Consider the following 26351-nt stretch of genomic DNA (forward strand, 5'->3'; position numbering starts at 1 on the left):
AGGTGACTGTGGAGCAATAGGGTTCATGTTGCCACAACAAACAAATTCTATAATAACTTACTTTGTGAATTCAGGCATCATATCCTTGCTAAAAACCCATGTAGCAACAGAGGCACATCTCACAATTTGTGTTCGTAAGAATTTATCTATCAACATAACCATCATTTGCTGATGATTATGCCACACTTCATGCATTTCTCGCAGCACAAGAAGCTGAGCTTCTTCATGGGGTCCAACAAGAGCTTCAAAGACCTATATAATAATGAAAGAAATTGAAATTTAAAAAATAAAACCGCAGATAAAACAGTTTACATATTTCAGAAAATTATATATCTAAGAATGTTCAACAATTTATATTTAATAATGAATACTTGATGAATAAACTATTTACCTTCAAAAACTTTGAAATGCCAGCAAAGGCATGAGAGAAGCTCTTGGAGCCCAAGTGGAGCAATGTTTGTACAAAAACTTGAATTTGCAATGGATTATACGGAGGATCAGTTTCGTCATTTTCTCGTAGTGGATTTGGCAATTCACTTAACGCCTGAATCACTTCTGTTGAGGTTCCTTTTGCTCTAATAATAGATTCAAGACGTTGAGCTGTATTGCTTCCAGGAATATCCGCTGCAGGACAGTCATCTACATTTTAATTGGATTATACACTTATTCAACTTAAAAACTACCTTCCCCAATTCTTGAAATATGAAACGTCCAGCATTAAAAACAGAATCTTAAGTTACTAACAATTTAAAGTATACGACAAATTCCCATAAAAATACAAAAAGGTTCTTCATTCAAAATTCCAATTTTAACAAATCCTAAAAATAAACTACAGTACTGTATTATATTTATTGCAATACCTTATGTAATGAATTATTTTAAATGACCTATATTAACTATACCTACAATGAACATGATGCTGAGAGGTCTCTAGCCTCTCTGTTCCTAGAAATCAAAAAATTTCCTGGAGTGAAAACTGCCAAACAATTGCCACAAAAGTCTGAATTTTCTGATAATGAAAATCCCATCAAGAATTCAATATTGAATAACTGTTTTGAAAACTATTGATATCAATTATTTCAATATTAAACTTTCAAGTAAAATCTTATATTATTGCTATCAATATCAGTCCTATTGCATCTATGGCTACACAATATTTTATAGCTCCAAATACTTAACCCTTTTACCCCCGGGGTATTTGGAAATTTCCAACCCTTAACCCCAAGGGGGTTATTTTTTTCCAAGCACATTTTGCAGTATATTTTATTTAAATTGCTCTAACAGCCTTAATTTTTGTCATAGAGAAGTCAGGTTGGTCTCATTCTCTTGGAAAATGCCTGAATTTTCTCAAAAAATTATCAAAAATTATGAAATACTAATTTTTATAGCATTTTTTTGCAAGGACGTACCGGTACGTCCATGGGGGTAAAGGGATGGCTTTTGTGAAACGTACCAGTACGTCCTTTGGGGGTAAAAGGGTTAAGTAAAACAAATTCAATAGTCTCCCTACACTCGCCAACCATTACTTTCCTCGACTGGTGAGTGTGGTAGGCTCACTTAACATAAAATGACATCTATAGACCTTAGAATAAGGCTGTACAAAACTAATACTATGACAACTATCCTCATTTTTTTCATCAATACCATAAAGCTCCTTAAGCCTATGCATAAATCATGAAGTTAGGGGAACTTTTTTATATATATAATATACATACTGTATGGTTTAGTTTGCATAAATATAATGTATATCATATTCACCAAGCCCAAGTAGCTCAAAAGAAGAATAAAAAAATATTCTCCCTCCCCACCCTTTTTATTTCTCCTCACATGTTTGTAGATAAAATGAACACAACCATTACTAATAAAATAAAGTATCTTTATGTACTTTAATTAAACTGAGATGAGTCTGGACTTGAATTAGACCACACACAGAGGTTATAAACTTGCAATGAACTAATAGAATCATATCCAATCAATCTTAGCTACTTCAATTTAATGACTAACAACCAGATAAAGCAATAAGACAAGCGTCTAACAACAACAACAACAACAACAACATGCATTGCAATCTGGATAGCTACTTTAATTCCTAGTCCAACCATTTCCTTATCATTTAGTCCAAACACTTCCTTATCATTTTGACACCACACATTAGTTTGGAGGAAGTTAGGCATGTTTATGAATATCAGGAGAATCGAAATAAGAATTTCATTATAAAAGCTACGAATTTTATATAATTTTTATTTTTCCTAGCTATACAAACTAATAATGTTCTCTACAAAAGGCCAATAAACATTTATTTGATTGCGTCATGCTTCGTGCAGGATAAATGCAGCGCATGTGCAAGGAGCAAGCAAGAAGTTGCTCACCTCGTCTCCTCACAACACTCACCTGGTCAAAGACTTGTGGGGCGGCTGAGGCAGCACCTTTGGTAAATGATTCAGGTTTGTATAGCAAGGAAAAATACAAATTATATAAGATTTGTAGTTTATTCCTACGCAGATACAAACTTCCGAGTCATTTATTTTGGGGTCTTTCCTCTGGAGGGAAGAAGTCTCCAAGAAGTGATGAGGAAAACCATTCCTCTCTGGAAAATCTAATTACTATAAGAAATAACAAGAGATCAACATGAATCCTTGAGGGTGGTGTAGCCGGCTTGTAAAGAGGAGAGGCCAAACTTCTGATTCTAGAGAGATTAAAACCTTCTGTGATACAGTTACTAATAACAGGAAGTGATTTAAGAGAACTGCTAGGGAACAGAATACCTGGCTCATAACAGGCAAAGCTGCTCGTTTAGTTTAGTTCCCAAAAGGTAATCTTTGCCAGGGGTGAAGTGGTATGAACATCAAGTTTTACATTAACACAGGGGGGCCATTTTTAGTATATCAATAAACACTAAAGAAATTGAAACACACTAACTTGCATCGGGGTGAAAAACACCAGGGTAGGCTTCAAGTCCAATGAAGATCATTATCCGCCTAAGCGATCTTTCTAGCCAAAAATGTTGGAATAATGAGACCAGGTGATGGAACTGGCATAGGTCATAATAGTGCTGTCACCACAATGCCGAGAGAGTGATGTCCAACGACTTGAATGTGCCATCTTCAAGGTGAATGTCCAACGGTATGTTTCCTTTCTATCCACCAGTTTAAGGATTTGTATTAATGTGTAGTTTCCTGGAACACTGAGGTTGCTGCAAACACACAAGTATCACATGCTCGAGGGGGCGGTCACTAAAGACGCTTCACCCGAGGATAAATAAGCTCCATGATAGTTTCTCTCTTATCAAAAAGAGATGGTGCTCCTGAAAACATTCCATCAAAGCGTTCAAAAACTCACAAATAACATGGTTTTGGAGACTGGTATTATCAAGTGGTTTTGCAGAATTATACAATCAAGGGGAGGTTCCTAGTGATGCTTCCCCTGGGGATGTATAGGTTCTTCTGAAATTCTTTACATTTTGAGAAAGGAAGTATCACTGACTACCTTCTCCCAGAGTGGCCAGAGCTCTTGAACACAGCTATTTATTCTAACAGAAACTTGCACTGCCTTACAGAACAGAATATCTACAGTAGTTGTTTATATGATCAGGAACCTCTTTGAGAGAATATCATGAAATAGTTAACCTCAGGTCTTTTCTATCCTGAATCTGTCTTGTTCATTGAACCAGAGATGGGACCAGGTGGATGCTACTCTCTTTGCATCAATTCCATTTAGGGTAGCTGAATCCCTTGATAGAGGTCTAGCTAAAATTAGTGTAGCTTTCTGATATGCTATTGGGGGGGAGGTCCCTGGTGACTCTTCCCAAGACAGTGGAAGGCCATGGTACAGATGCTATGGCACTACCAAGGACTAGAGAACAGTGGTTTAATTTTGGAGTGTCCTTCTCCTAGAAGAGCTGCTTACCATAGCTAAAGAATCTCTTCTACTTAGACAAGAGGAAAGTAGCCACTGAACAATTATAGTGCAGCAGTTAACCCCTTGTTTGGTAATCCCAGTGTTGTCAGGTGTATGAGAGCAGAGGAGAATGTAGAAAGAATATGCCAGACTATTGAGTGTTTGTGTAGGGAAAGGAAAAATGAGCTGTAACCAGAAAGGGGGATCTGTTGTAGTACAGTCAGGCCAGTCCAAGGACCCCAAAACTCTCCAACAGTAATATCTCAATGGGTGGCTTGTGCCCTAGCAACCCTACTACCTCCTAAAACGTGAGAGATGGTGTGAGATTGGAGAAAGAGAGGATAATTTAAATCATGATAGATTTTAAATGGAAAATTAATATTATGCTATTCTAAATGTTATCATAATTAACACTACCATTTTAACTATCGAAAGGTTAGAGAAAAAGAAAGATAAAGGTCGCTAAGAATGTAGCCACAACTTGATGTTTTCATTCTTTCAGCTAGACTAGCATACAGAATTTGGAATTTTTCCTCAAATAGGTTATTTATTATGAAATTATGCCAATAAAATGTAATGGGAATATGGTTTGGTTACATTTATCATCAGTTACTATAACTAGGCTTATGCTAACCTAATAATATTTGAAAAGACAATAGACTTGATGGGTTCTGTGGTGCATGACTCTCAGACTTTGAACGGCTTCCCAGATACAGAAAATGTATTTTTGAGAACTAGTGACAGCATAAAAGGAGGACTCACACAAATTGAACAATGCATATTTTGGGACCCTACTCTGCATGTGTATATATACAGTTGGCTCTCACTTTTTGCAAGGGTTATGTTACAGAGATCACCGCGATAAGGGAAAAATGCGATTATGGGTTACCCTAAGGTAGGTTAACTCCTAACCTAACCTAAAAACTCACTGCCATTGACTACCTCGGATAATTAATCCACTAAATACTACTTGAGTGTTTTTAATTGGTTTCTATCACAGTATAGTGTTCCTATCTAGAAATACAGTGGAACCTCTACATACGATCTTAATTCGTTCCAGGACCTGCTTCGTTTGTTAGAACAATAGTATGCTAGAGCAAATATTGCCATAAGAATACACTGTAATTGTATAATTCGTTCCACCCCCCAAAAAAACCTATATTAACTCCCTAATAAATTACTACACATTACACAACAATCGTTGTCGGCGCCCACTCGTGTCCGAGTATTGGGTTCTGTCGTTAGCCATCAGCCTCCTATCTGCATTATATAAGAGATGAAAAAAAGAATAATTATAAAGAAATAATAAATAAAAAAGGGTTTTTTATTGTCACTACCTTAGAGACAGGCCAACGCAGGTGAAGGACTTGCTACGCAGGAGACAAGACGGTCGGCGAGGAGGTAGAGATGGTGACAGCGATAACGTACCGTAACTTACTCCAACTTACACTATGTGAACTCTAACCTAACATTTTTTTTTTCTATATTTTTTTTCAATTATTTTTCTTTTTGATTTTTAATCTTCATCACTTTCACTCAATTCAATCTTAGTTTTCTTTGCTTCACTTTCTTTCTCTTCATCACGATCACTAGACCGCAAAAATTGCAAGACAACTTGTCCGCCTGATAGACCAGGCAATCAAATGAACAAATGATGGGTGCGCTTGCATACATTTCTTTTTCACTTTTCCTCAAAAATGTTTCACAAGGTTAGCTGTCCTCACTCTGTCTCAGTTTTGCTGTGCTTGCTGTACAGTAAACATCAATGTCACATGTTCTCTCTGCTCCACATAGTGTATACTGTACCTACTTCACCACAGCTGAGCACCAGTCAAAACCATATACAGTATAGTACAGCATCTACAATACCTATGCCTTTCCAAGGGGTTTGATAACATAGAGTAGCACTTTTTACTGAAAAAACATGACAACTGAGGAGACAACATCAGTGGCCCATGAGGAAGCAAAAGCTTTTCCTGTTGAGCTTTGCAAGATTATCATGGAGAGGAAATAGAAGCCAGAGCGAGTGTGGAATATGTATAAAACAGATTAACGCATGCAGTAGTTGGTGTACCTAATGCATGTAATAATTAAAATACCCATGATATTTTTAATGTTTTACATAAAAAAAACTTTAAACCTGGGAAACCTCAGCCCTCAAGCCTCTGCTAATTGTCCATGAAGGAGCTTGAGGTGTTTAGACCTCTTGTTGTGCAGCCACCACAGGACCAATGGAAATCATATCCATGTTCCTCTGAGTTACATCTTGCAGGTAGTGGGTGGTGAAGGTTGTTTGATGCTTCCACACGCCCGCTTGTAGTATGTGCACCACAGCGTAGTTCTTTTTGAACGCCAGGGACGTTGTAATGCCCCTGACGTCATGAGCTCTAGGCCGTTTGGAAGGAGGGGGGTCTGGATTGCGAGAAAACTCAATTACCTTCCATGTTCGTGAGTAAATGGTATTCCTCGTGGCCCTTCTCGTCTTTCCAAGTGCTGACAAACAGTGCCGTCACATGGAGGCGAACGTCTGCCATTCCTTGAAGGTATCACCTCAGACTCCTCACTGGGCAAAGTACCAGTTGGTCTGGATCTCCGGTTACAAAACAAAGACTCTTTATCCGGAAAGGCTGAACCTAGGGGCCAGCACACCCGGATTTTAATCTTAGCAATAAACTCAGGGACGAAATTGAGAATTACTTCTCCCCATCACCTAGAGTGGGAGACATTGGAAGATAGACCATGCAGTTCACCAACTCTCTTGGCCAAGGCTATGGCGAGTAGGAACATCGTCTTCCACGTGAGGTGGTGATCTGTTACCTGGCGTAATGGTTTGATAGGAAGACCCTTCAGACTGAAAAACCTAAACTACGTTCCAAGGAGGTGGTCAAGTTCTGATTATGGACAAGTAATCTCATAACCCCATATGAATAAGGAAAGTTCCGAGGAGGAAATATCTACTCCTTTCAGTTTAAAGGTGAGACTCAAGGCAGAGCGGTAGCCTTTGACTGCCAAAACCGAGAAGTATTTCTTCCCGAAGGTGTACAAAGAACTACGCTATAGTCGGAACAGTGGCATCAGAAAACTGACCACTTTGCCTGGTAGACTGATGCTGTGGAGCGTCTAAGGTGTCCAGCCATTCTTCTCCCATCTCGTTGCGAAAAGCCTCTCTGTGTGAGAAGGTGCTGGACAGTCTTCAGGGGTGAAGTCAAAGTGAAGTTACGGCTTTGTGGTAAATGTTGGCATGTGGTCGAGTATATTGTGACATGGAGGGAGTTCTCTCGGAATCTACTTGAGGAGTTGCAGAAGGTCCAGGAACCATTCTGCATGATGCCATAGCAGCGCTATTCGAGTCATTCATAAGTTCTTGCTTACTCAGACCTAGTTGAGGACTTTTCTCATCAGAAGAAAGGGGGGAATGCGTACATGTCCAAGTTCTCCCACCGGTGCTAGAATACATCTTGCCAGAAAGCTTGGGGAACCACGACTGGGAAGCAATACAACGGGAGCCTGAAATTCAGGACCGTTGTGAACAGATCCACATTCGGGGAACCCAACAAAGTCAGGACTTTTTGGCTACTAGATGATTCAAAGACCATTCGGAGCCTACTATCAGATTCGCTCTGCTCAGATTGTACGCTAGCACATTCCGCATGCCTGCAATGAAGCGAGCCAATAAGGGTACCGCGTGACCTTCTGCCCATCTGAGTATCTCTACTGCTAAATGGCACAGCGGCTGCAAAAAGGTACCGCCTTACTTGTTTAGGTAAGCTACTACCGTGGTATTGTCGCTCATCAATACCACGGAGTGCCCAGGCAGGAACTGGTGGAACTGCAGCCTCATCTCTAAGACCATTGGCTGGAAATACTGTGGTGCAGCATGTGGGCCGATTCCATATGAACATCTGGGAAAATTGGTACATGAATCAAAGGAACAATGGTCTCAGTAATGGACCGAGACCAGCACTAACTTGCCTTGGTCCCTGCTTTGAGCAGGGATAGGGGAAGATTCAGAACATTTGGAAGAATGACTTTTTGTGGAAGAAGAACTGTCCTTCTTCTCGCTCCCTTCTACGTGGGACAGGTCTCTTGAACCCACAAGGAGAGATCGGCTCCTGAGGTGCCTCTGAGCTGAAGCTGAGACCGCCATCCTGTGAGCGCATGGGGGAATGTTTAACCGGGGCTGAGCAGAGGCCGTACACGAGGTCAGCGGGTAAAAAGATGGTAGGCCGACCTGCCCTCAACACCCCCACTATGTCTGTGAGGAGGATCTCTCGGCCACGGAGGGGGAAACGTGAGGTCCCGATCCATTCCCGTTAGAGACCTCCGCTGCCACCATAGGCAGCACAGGAGACAAAGAAATCTCTTAAAAACTGGGTACTGTCGAACAGGCCAAAGAGGGACGAGACTCACTACCCTTCCTCAAGGACAACCTATCCTTCTTTGTCATCTTTCGTTTCATAGTGGCCATCATGGCCCACTGAACATCTTATACATATCACTCGGGGAACACACGAACCCGACACAGAACATGAGGATCAACCTACACATGTGATAGGAAGGCTGAGCACAACTTCCCCTTGGCACCTAGGCAACGACGTTGCACACACAGATTCCATACTTAGCAAACAAAAATTAACACTGGAATGCGAGAGCAACACACGCTCTAACACAAGAAAAAAGTAACAGTCGCGAAAGAAGCTGGCCAGTTGACCTAACGTGTCAACAATCTGAAGTAGATTGGCCGTCTTGGCCTGAAAAGGATCACCTGAGGCTGTTTCTTAATGCAATGTGGGAAAACAAGTGAGGCCAGGGTCGCACATGTGAGAGGGGGGTTAGGCCTGTTGAGGAGAGGAAAATTCCTGGGTGTGTGGGCTAGCTGGTTCTCCTAAACAGTGGTCCGTGGTAAGTCCGTGTTGGAACAAATTCTTTTTAATACCTTATACGACTCCGTTCATAATGGCAGTAACCTGAGGATATAATGTATAGTTCTTTTCTCATTATATTACTGCATTACTTTAAAAGATAATTTGTCCTAGCTTCCCTATAAAAGTCTTTCATAAATTCTGCTAGTTGGTTCCCAAGCTGTTTTAGCAAAATCCTTGCCATTACTAATGATACTAGAAAATAAACAAGCAAGTAGAAAACGCACACAAAGAAAGAATAACTTTCCAAAAGATTGCCTAAATTTCTATTTACCATTTATACACAGCACTGTAGTTTAAATTTAGTATAATAACCCCTCAAATTGTCATACATACACAGTTATCATTTTTACATGCCACAGGTAATAGGAATTCCATCAAGTTTTAGTATAAACTTCATACCTAGTTCAAGAGTTATTTTATGTTCAAAATGACTAAAAATCAAGATTCTGTATCACAATAATGTAACTGATGTGTATTGAAATCTAAGATGGCACTTTGGGGTGTTACTCTTATTTGTTAAATCACCAAACCATAAAAAAGGCAATTGTAATAAAAATAATTGTCCCTAACAAACATAAAACTGATGAGTTTTCTTTAAATACCTGTAATTAAGAAAAGCATACCTCCTTACCTTCATAGAAAAATCCCCCAGAGCCCCTTCAGTTGTTAAAAACTTTCAGAGTTCCATGTAAGGGAAATAAATGATTTTACTGATATTGCTATATTCAAATCCCTAGAATACAAATACTTCTTAATCTTTATCAATACTCACCCCCAGCTTCGGTAAAGAACTTGCAATTTGGTTCAGGCTTATTTGGCACAAAGCAATCAAACTGCTCTGGGACCACCTCAGCAATTCTTTGTCTGTACGACAACCTGTAGATAAACGCAACAATTAAAAGATGTGATTCAGGTATTTATCTATAAATATAGTCTTTCTCAGTTAAATCTGGAGATCACGCAGCAATTAAACCCCAAAACTGAAATTTGTTATTTGCTTCTTCTGGAAACACAGTTTTATCAACGTTTATCCTTATAACTAAAAAGTTTCCCATTTTCTTTCCTTTCAATAGACTTATGCCTCTAGTAAAGTAATGAGAATTAACAGTTACTGACAATTGCAGAAGGCTTGTACAAGCCACAGATCCTTTGTCTTTCATGCTGTGCCAACAACCTCTTCTCCATATTGTTCATATTTAGGTTTCTTAGTATATCAAGATATCTTCTGTATTTTCAAGTAATTGCAGCATAGACTGTTCAAGGGAATAATTTCTGGGTAATCAACATTTGCAGTCTCTTTGTGTCTCATGTTAGAATCCGTGTTGTCATGAGTGCAAAGGTCTCCTTGATCCTCTTTTGGGCAAGTATGTTTCTAAGGTTACTGAGCAAATTAAAGTTCAAAGCACAATAGAGTACCAGCTTTTAATTCAGGGAAAATCCAGAGGAGATTAGGCTAGTTGATTATAGCAAGGATGGTGACAATAATGACATGCATGTACCGAAACCCATTAAGCATTTAACGAATAAAGTTTAGATAATGATGAGCTTCAAAGCTCTTTACCTTTTGTGAATCTCAAAAGGCCAGCGAGTATTTAATCAAAAGTAGATACTATATCATATGAACTTCTTATGAAAATGATTTTCTACATTATACAAACTAAATGTAAACAGCAACCCTAAAAATAGAAAAAAAAAAAAATACAAACAACAAACCTCATAGCCCTCTGCAATACTTCAATCACAAATTTTGCTTTAGGGTGGGTTGGGTCTAGCTGTGATGCTTCAAGCCAATCATCCCAAGACCACTTGAACTGGAAGTTACTTAAATGATAAGCAAACCAGTTCACAAACCTAAAAAACAGACATAGTATTAAGATTTGCTCAAGAAGGAATGAAAGGAATTTATATAAAAAAATGATCATAAATCTTTGAGTAAACATTTGCAAATAAAATTATTCAATTATCAAAATTCCAAGAGATATTCATATTTCGTATTTTCATTCTAATTCCTAATTTATATACCAACTCATGTTCAAGACAATTCTCACAATAAAATGTATATGTCAATTTTGATGCAAAATATATTAAATATCATCTGGACAAGACAAAATACACTGGATACACTTTACCTATCAAAGCAGCATACGTTCATGGTGTCTATGCGGTCAAATAGCAATTCCACAGCTTGGGCCAAGACCTGTGAAAAGATGTGGTTATTATATTATAAAAATACTGAATTTGAATAACAAATATATTCCACCTCATGATCATTAACACGAAAGTATCACATCTTATATCTAACAGGACTGGGCAACTTGTCACCTATAAAAGGAAAAGTACCATGGTCATTTTTCTATTTACTGTAAAGTCAAGATGCATATTCCATTTTTTAGTATCAGTTGAATTGAGAAAAAAACAATCTTGATAATCCATCCATATACCAAGGCACTTCCCCTAATTTTGGGGGGTAGCCGACACCAACAATGAAACAAAACAAAAAGGGGACCTCTACTCTCTATGTTCCTTCAGCCTAATCAGGGACTCAACCGAGTTCAGCTGGTACTGCTAGGGTGCCACAGCCCAACCTCCCACATTTCCACCACAGATGAAGCTTCATAATGCTGACTCCCCTACTGCTGCTACCTCCGCGGTCATCTAAGGCACCGGAGGAAGCAGCAGGGCCTACTGGATAATAAAATCTGTTATTTCTTCACTCACCAGATGTTCATACTACTACTACTCTAAAATTTAGGTTTACTGACATTTACTGGTAAAATTTTAAAAATTTTCCCCTTTTCCTTCCTTTAAATAGACATATGCATCTACTAAAGTAATGAGACACTAACTGTTAACGGCAAGAAATGAAGCAGTGACGAGCCAGAGGCTCTGTTATTTTAGTCTTGAAGTCAAAATGATTCCCTATCCTCTTGTTACCAAAAGTGAGGAGGAGAGGGGGCATGTATATGAACACCAGGTGAGCATAAAAATAATCAATTGTATTATCAAAATTTATTATTTCCATGAATCATTACTGGTGTTAATATTGCTGACTCCTACACTCATATGCAAGTAGGACACCGGTGAAGAAAAAGAATTAAAATGTTATTTTCATTAGTAAAATAAATTTTTGAATATACTTACCCGGTGATCATATAGCTGTCAGCTCTGCTGCCCGACAGAAAAACCTAAGGACAAAATACGCCAGCGATCGCTATACAGGTGGGGGTGTACATCAACTGCGCCATCTGTCGAGCAGGTACTCAAGTACTCCATGTCAACACAGAACCAATTTTCTCCTCGGCCCACTGGGTCTCTATTGGGGAGGAAGGGAGGGTCCTTTAATCTATGATCACTGGGTAAGTATATTCAAAAATTTATTTTACTAATGAAAATAACATTTTTCAATATTAAACTTAGCCGGTGATCATATAGCTGATTCACACCCAGGGGGGTGGGTAGAGACCAGCATTACATGTTGACATTATTATGAGCTAAGTATTTTGTATTTCATTTTAGCAGTTATTCAAAATAACAAACATAAAATAAATAAGTACCTGGTAAGGAAGTCGACTTGAACAATTACTCTGCCTTTTTAAGTACGTCTTCCTTACTGAGCCTCGCGATCCTCATAGGATGCTGAGCGACTCCTAGGAGCTGAAGTATGAAGGGTTGCAACCCATACTAAAGGACCTCATCAAAACCTCTAATCTAGGCACTTCTCAAGAAATGACTTTGACCACCCGCCAAATCAAGTAGGATGCGAAAGGCTTCTTAGCCTTCCGGACAACCCAAAAACAATAATAAAACATTTCAAGAGAAAGATTAAAAAAAGGTATGGAATTAGGGAATTGTAGTGGTTGAGCCCTCACCCACTGCTGCACTCGTTGCTACGAATGGTCCCAGAGTGTAGCAGTTCTCGTAAAGAGACTTGACATTCTTAAGATAAAAAGACGCGAACACTGATTTGCTTTTCCAATAGGTTGCGTCGAATATACTTTGCAGAGATCTATTTTGTTTAAAGGCCACGGAAGTTGCGACAGCTCTAACTTCGTGTGTCCTTACCTTCAGCAAAGCTTGGTCTTCCTCATTCAGATGGGAATGAGCTTCTCGTATTAACAGTCTGATAAAATAGGATAAAGCATTCTTTGACATAGGCAAAGATGGATTCTTAACTGAACACCATAAAGCTTCAGACAGGCCTCGTAAAGGTTTTTAAATAGAACTTAAGAGCTCTTACAGGACATAAGACTCTTTCTAGTTCATTTCCAACCATACGATAAGTTTGGAATATCGAACGATATTGGTCAAGGCCGAGAAGGCAGCTCGTGTTTGGCTAGAAAACCAAGTTGTAGAACATGTAGCCGTTTCGGATGAGAATCCGATGTTCTTGCTGAAGGCATGAATCTCACTGACTCTTTTAGCTGTGGCCAAGCATATCAGGAAAAGAGTCTTAAAGGTGAGATCTTTCAGGGAGGCTGATTGTAGCGGTTCGAACCTGTCTGACATAAGGAATCTTAGTACCACGTCTAAATTCCAACCAGGTGTAACCAAACGACGCTCCTTCGTGGTCTCAAAAGACTTAAGGAGGTCCTGTAGATCTTTATTGTTGGAAAGATCTAAGCCTCTGTGACGGAAGACTGATGCCAACATGCTTCTGTAACCCTTGATAGTGGGAGCTGAAAGAGATAGTTCTTTCCTCAGATATAAGAGAAAGTCAGCTATTTGAGTTACAGAGGTACTGGTCGAGGATACGGATACTGACTTGCACCAGTTTCGGAAGATTTCCCACTTCGATTGGTATACTCTAAGGGTGGATGTTCTCCTTGCTCTAGCAATCGCTATGGTTGCCTCCTTCGAAAAGCCTCTAGCTCTCGAGTCTTTCGATAGTCTGAAGGCAGTCAGACGAAGAGCGTGGAGGCCTAGGTGTACCTTCTTTACGCGTGGCTGACGTAGAAGGTCCACCCTTAGGGGAAGTGTTCTGGGAACATCTACTAGCCATCGAAGTACCTCGGTGAGCCATTCTCTCGCGGGCCAGAGGGAAGCATCTAGCGTCAACCTTGTCCCTTCGTGAGAGGCGAACTTCTGCAGTACCTTGACAATCTTGAACGGAGGGAATGCATATAGATCTAAATGTGACCAATCTAGTAGAAAGGCATCTATATGAACTGCTGCTGGGTCCGGGATTGGTGAGCAAAATATTGGGAGCCTCTTGGTCATCGAGGTTGCGAAGAGATCTATGGTTGGCTGGCCCCAGGTGGCCCAAAGTCTCTTGCATACATCCTTGTGGAGGGTCCATTCTGTTGGAATTATTTGTCCCTTCCGACTGAGACAATCTGCCATGACATTCAAGTTGCCTTGGATGAACCTCGTTACTAGTGAAATGTCTAGACCTTTTGACCAGGTGAGGAGGTCCCTTGCGATCTCGTACCATGTCAGAGAGTAGGTCCCTCCTTGCTTGGAGATGTACGCCAAAGCCGTGGTGTTGTCCGAGTTCACCTCCACCACTTTGCCTTGAAGGAGAGACCTGAAGCTTTTCCAGGTCAGACGTACTGCCAGTAGCTTCTTGCAGTTGAAATGCATTGTCCTTTGACTCGAGTTCCATAATCCCGAGCATTCCCTACCGTCTAATGTCGCACCCCAGCCTACGTCCGATGCGTCCGAGAAGAGAACATGGTTGGGAGTCTGAACAGTCAGGGGAAGACCCTCTCTAAGGTTGATATAGTCCTTTCACCAAGTCAGACCAGACTTTATCTTTCCGGAAACCGGGATCGAGACCGCTTCTAGCGTCTTGTCCTTTTTCCAGTGAAAAGCTAGATGGTATAGAAGAGGACGGAGGTGTAGTCTTCCTAGTGACACAAATTGATCCACGGATGACAGAGTCCCTACCAGACTCATCCACAGCCTGACTGGGCAGCGTTCCTTCTTCAGCATCTTCTGGATGGATAGCAGGGCTGGGGGTTGATCGTCTTGTTCAGCAACGTCCTCATCAGAGGGTTCCTCATCCGAAACTGATGAGGAAACGGCAACGGAGTGGGCAACGTCTGACTCGCTGAATCCGGTCGCACTGGTGGATGCGTGACGGAGCCGGACGCAATATCATGGTACTGCTGCACAGTCTGTGAACTGTCAACAACCATGGGTGCGCGAGGAAGTACAGCGTCAACCCGAAACTGTCTAGACTGTCTGGGTTGTGCAGTCAACACCCTACCGGGTTGCTGAGGTTGACGCACTGCGTCACAACAAGTCACCTCTGCTGGTTGTTGAACGTCTTCCTAGTGACACACTGAACGTCAACAACCACCTCCGAGCGTCGCTTAACGTCAACGTGCGACTGGCAACCCACACTGGGTCGCATCGGTGGAGGAACCACCTCAACTGGCAGACGCGAGTAGGACACCTCAGCGTCAACAGGGCGCACAACCAACCGGTTGGAAGGTTGTTGGCCAGAAAGTTCTTCTCCGTATTTAAGTCCTCTATCAAGGACACAAGCTTGGACTGCATGTCTTGCAGCAAAGCCCATTTAGGGTCTACGGGAGCAGGTGTGGCAACAGACGGGGTTAGCGACTGAGGCGGAACCATTTACCATCCCTGGAAGCCTTGTTATGTGTGACATAATAGTACAGCAAAACTTCAAAGGCTCGACAAAAGTTGAGAAGTTGACCTGTAAACAACTTGGAGCGTCTCCTGGCTAGGCGCCAGGGCGAGTCTACCAGAATTGAGAAGTCTACCTGGGCAGAGGCATGAACTCCCAAGCCGAGAACTTCTCTCGTGTCCTATCAGACTCTCGCTCTATAAGCCAGTTTAAAAGAAGGGAAATCAAAGGCTGTATCCCTAAAACTCCTCCTGGTGCAAAAACCAGTCGCCTAGCCAACGTAACGCTCTCTAGGAGAGCGAGAGAGCACTAGCTTAACAACAACGGCTTCGAAGTAGCTAGGCCTAGTGTAAGTTCTGACGTTAGGCGAACGAGGAGCAGCAGTTACAAGATCCGGACGAAGATCCTTAAAAAATCATCATGATTTAATTAAAGTCCATAGGAGGCTAAGCAGCTTAAGGCTCCTCTCCAAATGACAGAGTCCTCAAAGGAATATCAGTAGGAGGGAGAACAGCACTTTCTCATCTACAGGAACCTTGTCCGAGAAAAGCTAGGTTATCTCAGTGAGGGTCTCACTGGTGCATTAGCAGCAGACCAGAAGGCAACGTTATGTAACCGCTTGACAGTCTGTGAACTGTCAAAAACTGAACTGTCAACCACACCAGGTGCATGAGGACATACAGCACTGGTGCATAAGTAGCAGACCAGAAGGCAACGTCATGTAACTGCTTGACAGTCTGTGAGCTGGCAACAACCATAGCTGTGTGGGGAAGCCTCTACTCCTGACTGACTAGTCTGCTGCGGGCGAGTAGCAGTAACCACAGAGGGTTGCGGAGGTTGAAGCACAGCGTCAAAACAAAGCAACTTAACTCCACCCTCCTGTTGTTGTGGTAACTCGCGAACGTCAACGAAGGGTAGCGTGCGTCTGTGAACGTCAACGTGCGGCTGGCAGGGTACACTGCGCATGGGTGGTGGAACTCTCACAGGTGGAGTGCGGGAGCAGGTAGCGTCAGCGTCTACTGTACGCACAACCGTGGTTGGTTGTAGGCTAACGGGTGCAGCGTCAACCTTCTCCGCACGATACTCCTGCAAAAGATGCTAACTGTGTCTGCATAGACTGTAGCAAAGACCACTTAGGGTCTACAGCAGCAGGTGCAGCAACAGACGGTGTTACTGCCTGTTGCGGTACCGCTTTGCCTCTCTTAGGAGGTGTGCAGTCATCGGAAGACTGCAGCGAGTCCGAACTGACCCAGTGGCTACACCTGGGCCGTTGGACTTGCGCGGAAGGGACCGACTTGCGCTTAATAAGCTGCGAGACCTTGGTCCAAGGTTTCTTGCGAGAAACCTCTTCCGCAGACGAGAAGCAAATGGGCTCTCTCGTCTTTGTGTGGGTGGGGCGATCTTGGGTAGATACGCCCGAAACCACGGAGGGAAAACGTCTGTTCGTTGATCAAGGCCTGACGAACCCATAAGTCGTTCGACATTACTTCTCCCCTGGGCTTGGGAGCTTGCAAGAGGTCCCGGACTAGGTGAACGACAGGCACGAACAGACGAACCCTCGGACGCAACACTGTAACACTTTGCGCATATCACTTTATCACTTCGATTTTCTGTTTTGCACTTATTTCACTGAAATCGAAACTTTTACTGATTTCTACCTGAAACACGCAATCCTACCCTTCATTAAAAGGTAGTAATTGCGAAAACAGTCGTATAATGCAACAGAAAACATATATAAAGATAAAGAATTCAGTGGCTGGGAAAGAGACTAAACACTAGTTCAAATAAACTACGTTTACAATCTCTCACCGCACATAGCCTGGGGACAAGAATAAAACCCTAGAAACGTTTTACCTTCTTCCCCGTACAGCGACTAGGGAGGAGAGTAACACGAGAACAACGTTACCCGCTTGAACGGAACGTTTTTTCTCCTCTCTCTCCCTCCGTCTCTATCTCTCTCTCTCTTTCTCTCTTGATTTCGCACCTGAGAGAAGAGCCCAATTATATATCGTCAAAACGTTATTTGGCTAAAGGAAAAAACTGAAAGGTATTCCAAATAAAAAGTTCCTTTAATTAAAATTTAAACCATTTAAGCTAAGAAAGAATGAACAAAACATCAGAATCGGTTTACTCTTACTGCAAAGTGAAACCGTGATACACTCTCTCTCTATCGTAACGATAGAGCGCATGTTGAACGTCCTGAACGTCAACAACTGCGTAGTCTAAAAAACTAAACGTTAGTTCATCTTTGAAAACAGTACGAGACTATCAAAGAAATTCTTTCATAAAACATTAAATTTAAAAAGTTTTAAATTCTTTAAAGGCTAAATACGATATAACGGGCTCAACGTTGATTAACTTCGGTTCCAAGTTAGGACCGCCTACTATCAGGAAAGGTCGCATATAAACAAAACATGAAAATTTATTTTTATATGTTTATAATAAATGGAAAGTTAATTGAAGAGGCCTAATAAAAGGCGGAGAGATATAAAATATATAGATCTATAACGTGTTAAGCAAAATTACTAAAAACCTAAACACACTTCCGTCTAAGGGAAGGGTCGGCCATTTAAAAGTGAAAAAGAGTCCATACTCTCTTTGTCACCATAATTAAATCTATCCAAAACGAGTTCAAGTTTTGAGATGAAGATAAAACCCCTGCATAGCGAAAGCTCAAAACTGGAATAGTGTACTTCACCAAATAGTTGTGAAAACAAATCCAGTTAGTAACAGCGTATTTAGTAGGTCTTGCCAGTGGCACGACAGAGAGAAAATTGGTTCTGTGTTGACATGGAGTACTTGAGTACCTGCTCGACAGATGGCGCAGTTGATGTACACCCCCACCTGTATAGCGATCGCTGGCGTATTTTGTCCTTAGGTTTTTCTGTCGGGCAGCAGAGCTGACAGCTATATGATCACCGGCTAAGTTTAATATTGAAAAATAACAGTTTAAAATACCTAAAATTTTAGACTCGACTGGTCTACATTAATGGTAACAAACCATCACAAAATACAGTTAGATATATGGGACTCCAAAATATTAATATTTGAAATATAACTCGAGATTGCCTTTAAATATTTTATAACCTCAACCCCATACAGTACAACTAAAACTAGAATTTTTCAAAAAATAAGAAAATCATGAGTTAATTGAACTCAAAGTTGATAGACCACATCGCTAGCAGCCACTATAGGACTAGAAACCAGCAGTTTCAATAAGTAAACCAGGATTCTTCAAGATAATGTTTAGCGAACACAAACTTGGTACAAAGAAGGGTTCCTGCAAAAATCAAGAAATTTAGGTGTATTCATTCATAATATCATGAACTTTAAACTTAAGGCTTCAATTAGATTTGGATCTAATTCTTTGAGAGATTACACTATCTTTATTGTCCATAGTTTCATCAAATTAATACTTAAAAGCTCGTATTGAATAAAAAAATTATTTCATGATCATTAGTATTATTTCTAGCTAAGCTACAACCTTATTTGGAAAAGAAGGATGCTACAAACACAAGGGCTCCAACATGGGAAAAATACCCCAAAGAGGAAAGGCAATAAACAAACTACAAGAGAAGTAATGAATAATAAATGTAAAATATTTCAAGAACACTAAGATTAAATTAATCTTTCATTTATCAACTATAAAGAGATAAGCTTCTTATGTCAGCCTATTCAACAAATTATTCACTGCAAATTTGAACTTTTGAAGTTCAACCAATTCAATTGCCTGATTTGGAAGATCATTCCACAATTTGGTCACAGCTGGAATAAATTTTTTAGAATACAGAGTAGTATTGAGCCTCATGATGGAGAAGACATGCCTGTTAGAATTAACTGCATGATTAGTATTAAAAGCACAGTGGTACCATCTAGGAAGATCAGAATGCAAACGATGGTCAGTTATGAAAACTAAATGATGGTGCCAGAGCTCAATATCTAGATCAGGAATAAGAAATTTAATAAACAACTTTGTGTCTAACAAATTAAAATGAGATTCAGCAGCTTAAGACCAGACAAGAGCCCAACTCAAAAGAAGGCAAAATGATAGAATTAAAAAGCTTCAAAATAGACTGATCACTGAAAAATTTATGAGACTTTAAGCCCAATTTTTGTACAATTAAAGAAGAAACAGCCCAAATTTGTTTCTCAAAAGTAAATTTTCTATCAAGAATTATACCTAAAATTTCAAGTTTTGGTATAGAATTGAAGAAACATTATCAATGCAGAGATCTGGATGTTGTGAAGCCACTGTCTTCGACCTTTACAATCATACTGTGAGGTTTGTTAGGATTCAGCTTCATGCTCCCTAATTTACACCATGCACTAATTTTACCTAGATCTCTATTGAGGGATTCAGTATCCCCATATATGATGATGTTGAACTAAGCAAATAATCAAGTAAAGCTTGCCAGGCTCCTGACATGAAAGATATCAGTACATTACTTTACTAAGGCCAGCCATACACTATCATGTACGCCTGACAGGTACACCTGAACAGTTACGCTTGTAAGGTATACCTGATACCTGAGGAGCACACACACACTCTTCATGCATACCTGTCAAGTTTGTCAGTTCGCCATGGATTCTCGAGAAGATGAGTTGTACTTTCTCTCCTTATTATCTGTATTTTTTGTGAAATGTAAAAACAGAAGGAAGAAACGCAACCAATGGTGTAAGAAATTGTTGCAAAGAAATATATTTACCCATATCAATCTTCTTAATGAAATGAGACATGAACCATCTAATTATAACAATTTTCTGCACATAAATCAGTGTACGAGTTGCTGTCACTTGTATATCCCTTAATTAAAGGAACTAAACAGTAAAATAAATCAAAATTACAAAGCTGTAACCAAAAAAATTTAAACAGCCACACACTGTACACATCAGGTTTACTCGCCTGTCAGGCAGAACTGATCGAATTTTCATCAGTTGTCAGGTCGCCTGAGAGGCTAGCTTTTCCCGCCATACACTATCAGGTACACCTGACAAGCGTAACTGTTCAGGTGTACCTGTCAGGTGTACATGATAGCGTATGTATGGCCGGCCTTACTTTACTTTAAAGGATGCTTATCTGGTCCTGTACAGCAGGGGAACCCTACTCTCTACAAGACCTCCACAGTCATTTTATGATGTTCATTCAGGAGCATTTAACCCTTTTACCCCCGGGATATTTGGAAATTTCCAACCCTTAACCCCCAAGGGGTTATTTTTTTCCCAGCACATTTTGCAGTATATTTATTTTAAATTGCTCTAAAAGCCTTAATTTTTGTCATAGAGAGGTCAGGTTGGTCTCATTCTCTTGGAAAATGCCTGAATTTTCTAAAAAAAATATCAAAAAATATGAAAAACTAATTTTTATAGCATTTTTTTGCAAGGACGTACCGGTACGTCCATGGGGGTAAAGGGATGGCTTTTGTGAAACGTACCAGTACGTCCTTTGGGGGTAAAAGGGTTAACATTTCATAATGCACATTGTTAGCTTACTGTTTGATCATCACTGTCAAAACACTGGCAGAAAAAGTGTCTTCAGTTTCCTCTTGAAAGCCTTAATACTGTATCTTCAATTATTCAGATGTCTCATGGAGGCCTATTGTACAGTCTCGAGGCCACATATTTAAAGGCTCTAGAGCCTACAGTAGACATGTATCTGGGTTCTTAGTTTGAAACCATCTGTAAATATTCTCATGTCAGGATGATTTGTTGGTTGCACAATAAGTAACAATCCTCTAAGATATTTTGGACGACTGGTTCTGATAACTTGGTGGGTTATTTTACATATTTTAAATTCAGTTCTCGCTTTAATCAGCAGTCAATATAGACCAATTAGTATAGGATTGATCCTTTCTTTTGGTGGGACACTTTCTATCAGTCTTGCTCCTCTGTTTATCCTGTTTTGTAATTTCTTAAGTTGTACTTTTGGTAGATTGTAGTAGATGGAGTTACAGTAGTCAATTCTGGCAATCACACAGTTTATCACAAGTTTTTTTTTTTTAGAGCATTCATCCAGTTACTTTTTTATAAAAGCAATATTTCCTAGATGATAACCAGCAGTTTTTACTACGCTATTTACTTGGGCATTAAGAGACAAGTTGTAATCTGAAAATACGCCTAGATCACGAACTTTACTAGATATCGGCACCGAGTCATTATTTATGTCTATTTGAATATCACACACACTTCTCACAGTGTTTGTCTTTACCACCATCATAAACTCAGTTTTGTTCTAATTTGATTTTAGTTGTTTAAATGTCATCCATTCTCTAACACTATCGAGGATTTCGTTTAGTTTCAGTAGTGTTGTCTATATCATTAATGGAGAAGTAAAATTGTGTGTCATCCGCAAATAGTTTGAACTTTACACCATGCTTTTGTAGTATTTTCGATAGACTGATAGTATAGATGCAAAATAAGATTGGGCCAAGTACACTCCCCTTAGGGTACCCTGTTTTTGAAGATTCCTATGGTGAATGAGTTTCCAAATTGCACAGAGTAATTTCAAACAACCAAGTAGTCTTTCAAGTATTCGAAAGCTTGATCTTCAACGCTGATGAAACATAGATCATTTAGTAGCAGTTTACGCACAACTGTATCAAAGGCAGCACCAAGTTTGAGTAATAATAAAATACCACATTTATTTTCATCCATCATTTCCAGTACAGTATATCATTTACAACGGAGCAGATGGCTGTCCCTGAAGAGTAGTTTTCTGTTAGCAGATTGGTTGTCAGACAAAGCTTCTATTACTTCTAAGTGACTGACTGACTCTTTGTAGAGTATAGTTTTCTGTAAGCAGATTGGTTGTCAGGCAAACCTTCTATTACTTCTGAGTGACTGACTAGTTGTTCAAGAATTACGTATTCAAGCACTTTTGAAACAAAGCATGGATTCAAAATAGGTCTATATGAGCTTAATTCCTGGTAATCCAGAGCACTTTTCAAGCCTGGTGTGACTACAGTCATTTTCTCAGATTTGGGAAACTTACATTCATCAATGCTTGCATTTACTAAACTCATTATTTCAGCTACACTAGAAAAGTCCTCCACCCTTGAAAACCTGTTGCACTACACTGTCACACAAACAGCAAAATTCACAATAAAGAGAACATAAAGAATGTTTTCACATATACTGTATAAAAGAAAAACATATTAAGACAAAAAATAAGTCAAATGGCCGGTAGGTTGGAGCGGGGAGTGAGACGAGCCCAAAGTAAAGTGGGGTTCAAAGGCCAGGTGTGCGTGTGAGCGGGGCAGCTACTCACCCACACACCCTACCCCAGCTAACTAGCGGGTAGATGGTTAACCCTCGCTAAAAGTTTAATGGCTGAAAGTAATACCACAATAAATAGCATTAGTTTGTATTTAGTGACGGAACAATGAAAAACTAAAACCTAAAATAATGATATACAATGTACACAATGATGAATATAGTAGCAGATGCTTTGATTCAAAGAGATTGTTGACTAAACCACATCCAAAACAAAGAAGAAAAGATAAATTTGGTATTCAACAAAAGTGTTGCAGGTGGGACTACCCACTTGTTGAAATATGATCCCGAAGTTTGGAATGCTATTCATGGTAATGGTGACCAAGTATTATTGCGATGGGGTACTTATAACATACGTGATAGGTACCGTGTGATCACCTGCTACCACTGTCAGATGTATGGACATTTTGAAGAAGATTGTAAGTTTAAGACTGCTGATAAAGTCTGCAGGAAATGTTCACGTAAACATTCCACCAAAGAATGTAATTCGCAACAGGAAAAATGAATAAAATGCACAAAGTTAAACAAACCAAATGACGACACAGTGAATTCAAGAAATTGCAAAGCTTATGACTTAGAATTGTAATGACTGGCAGAAAATACTGACGATGGATACTAAGGATGTCCCAAACTGTGGCTATGTAAATACACAATCTGTTGGCATTGACAATATTCAAATTTGAGAATTGATAATTGATAAATGTTGTAACATACTAACATTACCTGAAACATGACTAAATAACTTTGACAAGGCTAAGATCACTGAAATGATCCCCCGCACATGCTTTCTTTCATATTCCGAAAGTTTACTTAAGGGGACCGTCCACTATGGTATTTTGACATAACTTTAAAAAATTGAAAATCGTTTTATTGTTTCTATGTATGCAGAAACATATCGTACATGCTCTCAAGAAGTTTCAGCCAATTATTTTTACAACTAATAAAGTAAAGCAGTCTTTAAATGATGAGGTCAACTATACTGCGTCGTCTGCATGACTGAGTTTAACAGAATCGTCTTTGCACGTTTATTTTTGCATTAACATATATTTTGAAATCTTGTAAGTCTGGCTGAGATGGAAGGCATTGGTAGAGGGTAGGCAAACGCAAACTACGATCTACGAGAACAGCCAGAGTTTCCAAAAAATATAGAAGTTACGTTGCGTTTCTTTACAGTATTTGCATTTCGTATGTACAGTGTTTTCACATCTTTGTGAACTTTGTAGCAAGGCCAATGTTACCTAAGGTCAAAGAAAGAACAAAAAGTAAGAAGAGAGCAACAAAAAAAGAACCAAATAGAGAGGGTACCATGAAAGAGTACAAAGCTGGAACATTCTAACTAAAACGCTGACAAAAATGAGGCCGCTGGCAACTCATGACAACCTTTACCAAATTTATTAGTAAACATAGGGTTTAAAAGCCTCATTTCTGGGCTCGACTTGTGTCGCTCCATGAAATGCTCCTTATAGCAGCATATCCAAGGCATAAATATTGCTAAATATACCAGAGATAAAAAGATGCATGGAATGCCAGGAATAAACCCAGCTTGCTCACTCTAACGAGTGTCGGTATAGTTACTGGGGCATGTTAGAACCATGACCATAGGTCCCTCACCAGTTGGACCTCTCCTTCTTCAACATCCCCCGGAACTACGAGGTGCCGATCTACACCCGACTGCTGCCTTCTACTACGACTATCTTCCCCTCACCCCTACCCACGCTCCCTCCCACATTCCTCCTTAGCACCATTTAGGGAGCCTTCGTGCAGGAATAAACAACATAAGTACAAAGAAAGGTTATCATAATAATGTTATCTTAAGTTATTTAAGAAAAAAAGCAAAAATTTATAGCAAATCTTTGGGAGCTCATAACTCAAACGCATACTTATTCACACTTAGGTACATTTTTCTCACTTATTTATCGCTCGATTTTAGAAAGAAAGATATCATTTATAAGAAGAATAAAAACCTCACACTTTTGTGTCACAGAATTTTGATTTTCTTTTTACTATTTTTTTCATGATTATTTTACGTCTAAACGAAGAAAATTAAGAAAAAAATAATTAAAAAAAAAAAGAAAAAGGAAAATTGAAAATCTGTGACACAGAATTATTTGATTTGTAAGAAAGTTTTGATGGTATGATTTTCAATACAATTGATGTCATATAAGTGTTAAAAAATGTACCTAAAATTTTTATAAAAATCATGATTTCTGATAATAAATCAAAAAGATTTTGATCGAATCACTTGAAATTTTTACATGATGAAGGTATTATATGTTTAAAACATATACAGTAGAAATACTGTATTTTGAATCATTGAAAAAAGAAATGCAAGACATGACGGATTGTCCCCTTAATGTTGAAAAGAATATGTAAAGAATAATAAATATTAAAATTACCATAAAAAGGATGAAAAAATATTGTATTATTAAGTACTCCAATAAGATACCACGAATATGCGTGTTATTCGAGCATTCAAGTGGTAATAAAATAAAATATTAGACTACTGCTTAAGAGACACACTACAATTTTCTCAACTCGTAATGTACAACCGAAAGTCGAATGACTGACCTGCGGCATTGTTGCAGGTTGTAACTTGCACAACTCGATCAAGAGAGACCCATAACAGATCTCAATGTACCTTGGGCCTGGCAGATGGAATAGTTCAGCTAATACAACCTCTACGATCATATACTCCAGAGGGATCTTATGCTTCAGAGGGAAATCAAGAAGAAAAGCAGCACTGCAAAATAAAACATATTCTAAATGAGTTGACTTAAATGTATGAATTATTCAAAGTTAGTAGCCTTAATAAAAGTCATATGTTAAACACTCATCTTTGGAGTTTGTTACAAACTTTTCAAGTCTGTTTGATACTTTCATGTCCTCCAGTATCACCAATATAGTAAAACATTTGGCAAAGTTAAATTTTAGAAAAAAAATCTTCTTATAATATATATATATATATATATATACATATATATATACATATATATATATATATATATTTATATGAGGCTAAATAGTTTCCACAAATAATTCTGGATAACATATGATTGAGCAAAAAAAAAAAAAGAGAGAGAGAGAGAGAGAGAGAGAGAGAGAGAGTCCAGCTTCATTTTGTTATGAAATTGTTTTTTTTCACACACACACACACATATATATATATATATATATATTATTTGGGCTCAAGCCATGGCGTCCTGATGGAAGGATCCTTTTTGGTAGCTTCCTTGGGTAATCACTACTAGGATTTTCCCAGAGAATTAAACCACAGGTTATCACAGAATTCTAACTTCTGGAGCGAGTATCCTAAAGGTTTCCCCTTAAGACATCGTGTAACAACAGGGGACACGCATGTATAGACGTGCCACATAGCTATCTGCACCCCATATAGAGTTAACGCTTCAATATGGCGGACAGGGAGTGGCTGGGAGCTGAGCCGCAGCCGATCTAGATGTGGCGATATCGGTACTCCCGATGTAAACAGACGGACGCCATTGCTTTTGATGACGTCACGTCCGTCCTCATTCCTTTGCTAGTAGCTCGCTCGATTGGACGTATTTTTCCCTTTGTGCGACTTTATCTACTTGCATCCTCGCTATGTCTCAACCGTCAGCTTCACCTTCTTCTGGAAAGTTGAGTACAAAGGTTAAAGTATTGTTTAAATA

At 39.5% G+C, this 26351-nt stretch overlaps 1 protein-coding gene across 2 annotated transcripts in view; it reads right to left on the bottom strand.

Annotated features, from left to right (window-relative positions):
- Window positions 1-26351, bottom strand: part of LOC137619723 (nuclear cap-binding protein subunit 1-like) — a 153991-nt gene that overhangs the window by 48447 nt on the left and 79193 nt on the right. Inside the window, exons 9-14 of one of the 2 annotated variants that reach the window (XM_068350016.1) lie at window positions 25252-25423; window positions 10952-11019; window positions 10536-10673; window positions 9595-9698; window positions 392-639; window positions 62-252 (exon numbers count right to left, since the gene is read on the bottom strand). In XM_068350016.1, coding sequence (XP_068206117.1) covers window positions 62-252; window positions 392-639; window positions 9595-9698; window positions 10536-10673; window positions 10952-11019; window positions 25252-25423 — 921 coding nt within the window. The remainder of the gene's footprint in view (window positions 1-61; window positions 253-391; window positions 640-9594; window positions 9699-10535; window positions 10674-10951; window positions 11020-25251; window positions 25424-26351) is intronic. The other variant, XM_068350017.1, reaches the window with a different exon arrangement.

Source organism: Palaemon carinicauda, chromosome 26 (genome assembly GCF_036898095.1).
Source record: "Palaemon carinicauda isolate YSFRI2023 chromosome 26, ASM3689809v2, whole genome shotgun sequence".
In the NCBI taxonomy this organism is placed as follows: domain Eukaryota; kingdom Metazoa; phylum Arthropoda; class Malacostraca; order Decapoda; family Palaemonidae; genus Palaemon; species Palaemon carinicauda.